The 11,111-nt window shown below is 40.1% G+C and overlaps 1 protein-coding gene across 1 annotated transcript in view; it reads left to right on the forward strand.

Moving 5' to 3' along the window:
- The first annotated feature begins 265 nt into the window (after positions 1 to 265).
- The window catches only part of LOC124116789 (meiosis-specific coiled-coil domain-containing protein MEIOC-like), a 30,953-nt gene continuing 20,107 nt past the window's right edge, over positions 266 to 11,111 (forward strand). Inside the window, exons 1-3 of the mRNA XM_046478301.2 lie at positions 266 to 376; positions 2,241 to 2,375; positions 6,357 to 6,703. Of these exons, the coding sequence (XP_046334257.1) occupies positions 281 to 376; positions 2,241 to 2,375; positions 6,357 to 6,703 (578 nt within the window). The 5' untranslated portion in view covers positions 266 to 280. The remainder of the gene's footprint in view (positions 377 to 2,240; positions 2,376 to 6,356; positions 6,704 to 11,111) is intronic.

Below are 11,111 nucleotides of genomic sequence, written 5' to 3' on the forward strand. Positions count from 1 at the left end.
TAGTTCTTCACTGTTTGTATCTTGAAAAAATGTTGAACTCATAAAAATTTATGATTTAAGAAGTGGTTTTATATATACAGTATAATGTGGCAATATATATTAAAAGCCAGCAATGCTTCCGTATGAAGTAGTAGTATCCAAATTGCTGATTACAGGTTGACGCCGCAGGCTGAACAGTCATTGCGAGAATCAACAGACGCATTGGGTCTCAATTGAGAAGATATGTCGTGGGGAAAATAGTATAAAAACATCCGATTAGCATACAGCAAAATGAACGTCAATGGCGCTCTCGGTCCAGCTGAATGAGAGCGAAAAATATGAAAATACCAGGATAAGATTGATGAGGTCGGCTGGAAATAACCAGCTTAAGCAGCAGGTAATCTAACTGTGCATATTTCATCCAGTTTTGTGGTTGTCAAATTATTTAGATGCCACAGTATATTGACGTCCGATGTCAACATACCGAGTGTTGATGTCGATGGGCTCGATCGTCCGCCTGCATTCCATACGTCAACGTGAGAAATATTTACAGGTGCTACTCGACGTTGTTTCAAAAGTCGAATGAAAGACATATCATTCAGACATATAAGTAATTGCGTCTCGCATTGTGTCTTTGCAATGGTGAGTCTTTGAGTCTCTACAAACGACACTCTAACGATTGTTATTGTGAATTCTTGATGACCCGATTGAAAAATCTAAGAAATGGCGCCATCCCAAACGAGAAATGCAGGTATCTCGTATGGAAAGAAAAATCTTATGAAAGAAATTGTTTATATGGTTGGGGATGCATCCTTATGTATGCGTCAGGCGTATCGATTACAAACAATATGGACGAAACCGTTTTCAAAACATTGCGACTTCTGCTGAGTTGCACGTGAAGTTGGTCGCCATAGCTGACGCTAGGTGTTGTAGCAACTCCGGTACACATTGCAAATGCCACCGACCGAATTACTCTTCAAGAATGTCTTTGTTTTCGTGACAACACGGATATTGTCCGTCCTCAGCTGTGATACTTGGCTCCCTTAATTAATTTCGCATAAGATTATGTTCAGCATCTATACTGAGAGTGAACCGGTCTAAATATAACCACCTTCCCGCATGAGGCTCAAGCCCGTCAGCTGTTTGGTATTGACATATTCTTGTATGAGACGTCTTTTATTGAAGGATACGAATGGAGATTTCTAATAGTTTAAAATATCTCAGTAATTTTGCTCCCAAAAAGAGAAAGACAAATAATTAGATACAACACAGATTTTCAATGAAAATGAGAGGACATCCTACTGTTATTTACTTATGGGAGCCATTTGTATGTAGAAAGTCAGTTCCATTCATATTCACACAGATTTATGTGCATGTCAGTAATTGAGTACAAAGTATTATACAAATGATTAAGATGATGACATATTCATCTTAGCATGATCAGTATGATTTATTCCCATGTCATATGTAAAATATTTTGAAATTACAGTTTAACTGTACCACTTCTTTTGATTTTTGTAAAACTATGAGCAAATGTGCTTTTATGGTCAGTGGAAAAGGTTTGTGCCCATATTTGTTATAATCTGAAGGGAATGAATAAAAACTTCATTACATTTCACAAATTTCATTCTGTGTAATTTATCGTCAATAACCCTGTTCGACACCTATTTTCGAACAACCATATTGATAGTGATTTGTCTTGTTATTACAAGAGGTGTGACATCATCAAGGCTTTCGCCTTGAGAGTTCAACTTGTCCAAATTGGGTTCATGAGAAGTACTGTACACATGTAAGAACATTCCGTCGTCATTCAGAAGTTTGGTGCCAATGTCATGATGAAAAGGAAGAGTGAAATGTGAATAGGTTTCAAACTTTCAATTATTTTTTACTATTAACGCCAACCTGCAAGAAGTATGTTGGGAACTGTGTTCCAAAAGACGTCTGTTCATTCCTCACCCAATTCATATGTTATTAGTTTTCGAGAATAAGCAGTGATAAGAATGACTTTGTGCGAATTGGAAAATAATATGCAGTTAAGTGTTTGAAGGTCCTTGTCCAATGGCATGCTGTCTAAAGTATACATGGCACACCTTCAGATCCCATTTAGATACATTGCATCTCTTGTCACTCTCTGTAGGAATTTATTTAACAGTCATTAGCTTATGCTTCATCTTATTCCCTTACTTAGATCTCAAGTACAGCTTCTAGAGAATGATAAGTTTGCTTTCAAGATTGATAAGATTTCTTATATTTCTGCTCAGCCTGGCAGGTACAACCCTGGAGCAAAGCCTTTTGAACCCAACACGTTTGATCTGGATACATACCAGGAAAGGGTGGAGTTAGGTGGGTCAAAGGAGCAGTTCAAGAATTTGGCACCAGGATACAAAAATGGCCAGGTAAGTGTCCACTGTTTAGGTTCTGTGGAATGAGCCAAGTCGCTTTTATGTGGTTATGTGATTTCCATTGGTTAAAGTATGACAAAACCTTCAAACATACAAGGACTTCCCAGTATGTATTTTACTTCCTAACGCTTATGTCACTGTATATGCAGTGTGCGATTTAACATTGACAAAATTGCAATGGTGCAGGTTAAAATCAGCTTATGCAGGCCAGACTAGTGCAGTCGATAACATTTCACAAAAAGGGTAATGAATAATACTTGCTTCAAATTTATACCATGTGTACAAAATCTGAACAAATTGAAATATACTCCCCGACAAAAGAAACATGAATACCATACATTTTGGTTAATATATGAAGAATTACTCATATTCAAGAGATATTAGATAGGTTTGATGCACAAATGAACATACTGTTATATTGTGCGAACCAACGCTCATGAACACTTCACATGTGATGTCATAGATCCACGACTCAAGATGCACCATGAGTCATGGGCAGGATTAGCGTGTAAAGTTTGGAAATCACGTGCAGCATATGGTGATAAGAATAAAGAAACTCTGTGGTTACACTTGACTGATTGTTAGTTTTGTTATTAAGTAGTACACATTGGAAACATCTCTTCTTCTTAACGTACATACTTCTATATGTTTCTGGGACGGTTGGGTAGCCTAGTGGTTAAAGCGTTCACTCGTCAAACTGAAGACCCGGGTTCGATTCCCGACATGGGTACAATGTGTGAAGCCTATTTCTGGTGCCCCCCCGTGATATTGCTGGAATATTGCTAAAAGCAGCGTAAAAACATTCTCACTCACTTACTCTGTTTGTTTCTATGGTCGCATTTCTTTCGGCAGTGAGTATAAAATTGCTAAATTTACTATTAACATTCTGTTAACTCTTTCAGCAACACAGGCCAGTACACTGACCAAGCCATAGCCACATCTAAACATGCTAAATAGTACATAATTTTATTAACCTACGTGTCATATTTTTTAATTAAATCTATCAAATTTCACAATGTCTGAAGTACATATTTCATTTTGATTTATCATATTTTATCGATAGACTATAAATTTATTCACTATTTCTTGCAATGTTATGGGGGAAAATTCTCGGAGACACGTTTCAACAACGGGTCCATATAGAGCATGTCAAAGAGCAAAATAAAGATGTATTTTTACGTAAATTATATAAAGCAATAAATATAATCAACAAAAATATATCTAAAAGTTGTCAAACTTACATCAAAGTTAATATTTCCATTTTTTTCTGTGATCGTGTGCAATGTAAGTGAAATGACATCTTTCATAACCTTGATTTCTAGGCTCGGAACACGATTTTTCATGCCAATATATATGCAAGAGAAATCTTTGTCACAGCTCATAGCCTAACACGATACATCCACAAAGTTCCATATTTTAATATGGGTCTTGATTGACTGCATAAGACGTTCAGAATAACACATATAACCAAACCCTTTCGTCTAAATCTGAAAATTATCATACACAAAGACGGTAGCCATTGCTGTAATTTGATTGCGGCCTTAGGTCACATGCTTAAATTTAACCAATCATGAACCTTGTAGCAGATTTCGACAAGAAAGCTATATTAGAAACCAACTTCTGTCATGTTCATCCAATAAAACCGCATGTTTCAGCTACAAAAAAACTCCAGGGAGGTTACTGTCATATTAATGAAGTCATAAGCTTTCTAATGATGCCAAATATCGAATGACTGGACGCATATGTCATTCATATGAACATGATGAAGCTTTGAGAATGGAGGTATTTCCCAGTATTTCCTTATGTTACTGAGCGGACAGACAGTTATATCGGGAAATGGGTGATGACATGATATTTATAATTCTTTTTAATATAATTTTCTGATTAAGCAAACAATGAAAAGAAAAAAGAAATAGGTAATTGGATATTAAGAAATCTTATACATTGTATTTGCCGAAAAATCTAAATTTTTCGCTTCCTTGGAGCTTAATCTGGACGTTATTTTATGTGTAGCTTACATTTTTTATTTAAGGTGAACTTGATTAAGTTGTAGAGGCATTTGAATAATGTAATAAACATAACCTTCATATGTATGAACAGTAGAATTAGACATCTCGGATGGTGTATAACTTGTAGTAGCAAAGATGTTTTACAAGCAGATAATTTCCCTGATAAATGTAGGCTTCATCTATCACTCCAGTCTCTGGGAACTCGGTGTTACAGCAGTAAAAGCTTCTGGTTGACTGGTGTTGAAAGTGTTAATGTTCACTACAGATCATTAATCTTAGCTATATACACGTAGGCCAAATAAAACCATCTACGTCACTAATTTACATACACATTGATTCCTGTAAGAAAAAAGGAATATAAAGACTAATCAAATCACCTGGTTTACTCTTGAGGCTAAATGAAGAAAGCTGAATATAGTCCGGTTTCCAAGGGCTACAAAACAAAATGTTGGTCTGCATGTGATGACTATTTATCTCCTCACGGTGATCCCTTTATAGCTGTCACCATAAATACAGACATCAGACTGAAGATTATACACTAATTATTGTAGAGCACTGTAAAGATGTCGAAAAGAAAACAGTTGAAATTGTCCTTCCATTAAACGAAATTGGACACAGTGTCCATGATTATCAAAGTTGACAAATGTCAAAACGTGACAAAATCAGCTGATCATACTGATTCTGACAATTTAGATGTGGAGGCTAGATCTAAACCAGAAGAGCTGTTGTCAAGTGAGACGTTTTATCTGTTGTGCAGTCAGTTGTTTGACTGCAGCCTACACTTGGTGCAGAGGAGAGAAAAATGAAATCGCACCCTGATATACTATTGTAGTGTGTACCCAAAACATTTAAGTCTTTAGCCATGTCTTTAGCCACTGTCTTTTTCAGTTGATGTTATACTGAACATTTGGAGTATTATCAGCTAGGTTTACTATTACTACTAGACTAGTGAATAGGGCACTTCACTAAGACAGTAAATGTGGTAAAGGGCAATCTCATTAAAATCAGATCTTAGTTTTTGCTACCGTTTAGCTAAGATCTGAGGACATCCCATTACGGGTCACGTCAGAAAGACCTTTCTCGAATTTTGACCGACCAATGAAATTACTGAAAAGAATTCGACATTGGCCAATCAGAAGGCAGCTTTCTCGAGCTTAAGGACACTAGTTTCAAACTGGTGACTACGCTTCGAAACATATTTTGATGTATTATCAATTAAAAAATTTAAAACTGATAAGAATATTCTGGAATGGCTTATAGATGGCCTAGATTGTATGGATATAATCATAAAACCTGTAACTGTGGTTCGGAATACCCTGTTTTAAATATATCGTGGTTGCATGATCAGAAAACACATTCCAACTGTCACTTTCATGATCTGGTAAGCGACGCTCTGATTGGTTGAATGAAAGGTCGTTCTGACGTGACCCGTAATGGGATGTCCTCAGATCTTTGTTTTGCGATAGCGAGAACTAAGATCTGATTTTAATAAGATTGGGAAAAGGGTGTCCAAGGGCTGAAATAGTGAAGATGGAAAATTGAAAAGTTCTGAAACACAGCTATGACGATAAACAATGACTGCAATGACAAAGGTTATGGAGATAAGTGAAGGTGAATCAATTTGTGAGACAAAAAGACACCTGCACCCGGTGAACTGTTATTACTCTGGCAAATGTTTTAGTTGCTAGAATCAGACTTCTATTGGAATGTTTTGATTTACATTTTTGGCAGTTCTGCAGTGGTCAAGTAGTCTGTGACCAATTGATATGGATGCAAAAAGTTGATAGGAAACTTTACTATGGCGATGTCCAATACCATACCCACTGGGAAAAACACTTGCTTTCTGCAGGATCTGGGCCCCTTGTCATGAAGAATTTTGTATGATGAATCCCAGCCCTTCAATGTTTAATATAGACTATTAGACTTAGTGCTTTTTAATCTATTTCATCTATCTATGTCATTACAGATTGCTACATTCCAGCCTTTCCCTCATTCAAACACAATGCAGACGGGCTCACAGCTGGCATCCTCGGACAGTCAGCAGACTGCCTATCCAGAATGGAGTCACATGACATACAGTTCCAAAAATGCACAGAAACTTGAACCTGACCACGCATCACCATTTTCCTTTGCTTTCCCGGATCATCAAAGTGGGGGACTCAACAATTGCTCTAGCGACAAACTGTCAGCTTTTGATGATCTTGTCAACAAGATAGTTGATGATGATTCTTCTCTATTCTCTGCCAGCCTCTTTGGAGAGTTTAATGAAGAAACTCAGTCGCAGGCCACATCAGATGTCTTTTCCTTTGATGGGTATGTATTTCAACTTTCAATTTGAATAGGCATAGCTATCACTGATTGTTACAGAAAGCTAAGTAAACATGATAAAATCACATTTTTACGCTTATCCTATCTCACACTATGCGTTTGTTCATTGTTCTTTTGATCCTTCAAAGTTTCCAGCTTCTAGAACCATTTTGCCCGAACACATCCCAGCATCACCATGGTCACCACCCAAACAAATGGGTCCAGCATTGTAAACATGTAGGTGCTGACCTTACACGACTTGATCACCTGAACATAATTTTTCGGTGCGTGAGCTAGCTCCTCATTTGTATCAACATCTACAGCACAAATTCATGAAGAGGATGGGAACAGAAAATGTTCACCTCCCTGCCTGTAGAAAATGCTGACATACTTATTCTTGATGTTTGTTGCAATTGGCACAACTGATGTTCCCAGCAGCAGAAATTGACACTAGTCCTGTAGTCCTTGCCAAACTTCCCAATAGTTAAGGAATCAAATGGACCAGTAGAAATCTGCCATTTCTAAGGGTTTTTCTACATGTTATCATTATAAGAACTAGTGGAAGGAAAATGTTTGTTTCTACCGCTGCCCAGTGTTCTCACCTCTTGGCTGAAGCTTTCCACATGTATTTACGCAAATGCTTATGTGTTGTATTCACCGCCGGTTGAAATCTAAGGACGCTGAACACGGGCCTCCCTCTGCAAAGAAACCCATGTGTGTTATCAAACCGGCTGTCCCTTCTACTGTAGCGTTAGTCAAACCAGCTCTGCATCTACCATAATCTCTTTGTCCGTTGAAGATGATAGCATTTTGGGCAGTTTCCTCCAAGGCAAAGTTCCCGCCAAAACGAAGCAGTCGTCTGTCCCCCTTTCACCCTACGCTGAAGCAGCATGAAGCCTCAGATGTTTGCATGGTCATGTCTAAGGACAGCTTGTCCATGCTAGCTTCGACAGTCCCTACTGGCGACCCTCCAAGCGCTCCTTGACCGTCGGCCGAAAGTCATTTCTCTTCCTCTGCTCTTCCACGTGATTTTCAAGTTGTCACTAACCTGACCATCCCATTATTGGATAGTCGCTCCAATGTCAACACTGGCTGTTTTGACTTCACCTAGGATCAATCATACAAGTTCACCCTCTACTTCTACTACAGGACAAAAAAGCCGGGATCACACTAGGACCACACATACGGATCGTCATATTTCATAAAAGGATTACCATTTGAGGGATAGATCATCCAAGGGTCGAGCAAGGCATTGATATTCCAGATCTATGGGTCGCCGTTTGATGGATTGACACTCGCAAGATCGATGAGGATTAATATTATGATGGATTGACACTCACAAGATCGATGAGGATTAATATCACACTGATTCTGCGGATCATTCGGATCGTCAGCATCGACAGGATCGTTCCTGTTCTTATGACTCAGATCCACAGCGACATCACTTTTGGCCTTAGTCCACAGATCACCAGTAACATAATAAGTACAGGGATTATCATGACGGCTGGAATCAGTACCCTACCATGGATCGATATCGTCACATGTGTATCTACCCTTATGCAGTGCCTGGACCATACACTGATCAACATCGTTACCAAACTTATCCTGACTACAGACCTCATTCAGACTTTCAGCGCTATATGCCGCCCTGGGGTTAATCTTTGGATCACCATCGATACACCGATCGTCTTTGACCCTCTTCTACAGTGTTAGAAACTAACAGTTTTTGTGCACTAGTCCTTATAATGATAACATATATCAAAACCCTTAAAATGGGCTAATTTCTACTAGTCCTTATAATACCTTTACCATTGGGCAGTTTGGTAAGGACTACAGGACTAGTGCCAATTTCTAACGCTGTTCTACGCATCAAGGTTCATGTACCATTGATAATCAATCGGATCGCAATACACACAGATCAACGGCACATTCTCTGGCCCTGTCTCCTGTGCACCATCTGTGTATGCTCCTACTATGGTATTCTAGACAAGGCGTTTGCTGCTTTTTATTGTTTATGAGATCAATTGCAAACTCCTAGATTCAACTTGGCTGATACTGCCACCCATGGTTTATCTTCTACTATTGTGGCTCCTGAATTGGATGGGGATATAGCTACACGCAGACCTAAGCATTCTTCCATTACGAATGATCGAGACCTCGCCCATTTGGATACTACCTTCCAGCACACACTCCGGCTTATTTCTACAATCCTCTCACTGACAGAATCCATTGCCTCGGCCATGTCACATGCCAGGTCTTATGAGGAATCCCTTATCAGAGGTTCAATTCCGCTGATCCAAGAGAAGTTTATGTGTGTCTTTGATCTCAATTTACATCTTGCAGGCACCATCACAGCTTTCAGCCAATGCGGTCTCCTCCAGTACTGTCAGTGGGAAGACCACTTCAAGGCATGCTTATACCAACTACCTTGGTCTACCTGTTATCCAACAGGATAAAAAAGTGGCCCTAGATGTCACTCGGGACACCTATCACGAGATATCCGTAGTCCTGCTTAAGCTCCAGAAACAGCACCTACTGCGGTTGATCATCCGGTCCGTTTTTCTAGGCCGCCACTACCAATGGAAGGTGCTCCCATTTTGAATTTCTTCGGCCCCATAGTTTCTTACCCTATTACCAAGCCAATCACTAAGTTTCTGCACGTTCAAGGGATCGTCTTCGAGGCTTATATTGACGATTGTATTCAAGCCCACACAGATCCAGACACCTGGAGTTCATGCAGGTGCTTCTCCATCAGCTAGGCTGGCTCGTCAACGTTGCAAAGTCAAAGTCGACTCCCACCCAACATCTTCAGTTTATCAGGGCTCTCTTCGACAATAAACAGGGCAAGATGTTTGTTTCCCCGGACAGATGGTTGAAGTTAGAATGTTTAGTGCCATTAGCACTCAAAGCCCATACATGTCAATGGCAACAGCTGCTAGGTATTCTGACGTTGGCACAAGCACTCACTCAGAGGGGTCAACCTAGCCAGTGCTTCCTGAGGACCTACCACCAGGACAATACCTGCCCACTGGTCTTACTATGTAAGCATGATGGCTGGTGCTGTTGACTGTTTGCACTGGAGTCTCTTTGCGGCCGTTCATTCCGGCTGTTCATTCCGGCTCCCCATGTTCCTCTCTTCCATTCCAGATCCTCAGGCATGGGACCACAACGCTCTGGCTGTTTCTCCTGGCCCTTGCAACTGCTGCTAGAGTGAGATCCACGCTCTCAATGTTAGCCAGGTACAGTTTGAGAGAATTCACAATTGGAAGTTTTTTCCGGGGCTTTATTGCGAAGAATCAGCTTCAAGGGCCAGCAAGACCATTTGTTTACCATCCCCTGGTTGGCATCCAACCTGAACCTTGATGACCATGAAGACATCTTCTTATGCCCGGTTACAGCTATCCGCATCTTCCCCGAGGCTGCGATGCTACTTCAATGCGCCCACAAGAGACTCTCATCCCACTTTCCATGGCAGCCTCCATGGAAGTGTCCCATACCACAGTCTCCCTTTGGCTGCGATCACTATCCTTTGGGCCTACGCCTTTGCTGGATTGCCTCCTGTGATGTCCTATCCACATGGGACTAAAGCCATCACCTCCACCATAGCCTTGCACAGCAATTGCACCCTGTCTGCCATCATGGAGGGTTGTTTTTGAAAGTCTGACAGTCTTCGCTTCCCACTATCTGCTTGACATTTCACGTTCAGGGCCTCCACCTATTTGGCTCCATGGTCTCGTTGGTGTTAATGATAGCTTTGATAAAGCTGAAAAAAATATACCAAACTGGCTCATCCCATTTTCAGTAGCAGGTTGTGGTGTGGTCTCTCTTGTAGAACTGATTGACTGGAGACTTCTTCCTGCCTCGTTATAAGTCGTAAACTGAATAGATCCCTATTCAAAGCTTCATGGCCATTCATGTAACAATGTCTAACGTGAAAACATGTAACATGTTTTACTCATTTCATGGTGTTATATCCGAGTAGTGTAAAGGGCTCACATCGCCTGTTACGGAGTTTTTTACCCACTCGCAAGTTCTTGTCTTTTCGACACTGGGCTAGTGTTATAGCTTTAATGTTTCTATCACTGGTTAGCACCAGCTTCCTCGTGAACGTATATCAGTTGTAGTCTATACAGGCTAGGGTATCTGCGCCCCACAATCCAACCATGGGATAAATTCATAGTGTGAGATTGGAAAAGTTTAAGTATTTGTAAATTTTACATTCAATTGTATATTTATAATACTTATCTTATCTCACACGTTATATGCCCGCATCACAGCTCTTGTCTGTCAACTCAGAGAATGATGTGGCATGTGATCAAGTCGTGTAAGGTCACAATGCACAAGATGACAGTCCGTGACCCATTTGTTTGCATGGTGACTATGGTGATGCTGGAATGTGTTCAGGCAAAATGGT

Source organism: Haliotis rufescens, unplaced genomic scaffold, assembly GCF_023055435.1.
Source record: "Haliotis rufescens isolate VD_foot unplaced genomic scaffold, xgHalRufe1.0.p SCAF_4, whole genome shotgun sequence".
Classification (NCBI taxonomy): domain Eukaryota; kingdom Metazoa; phylum Mollusca; class Gastropoda; order Lepetellida; family Haliotidae; genus Haliotis; species Haliotis rufescens.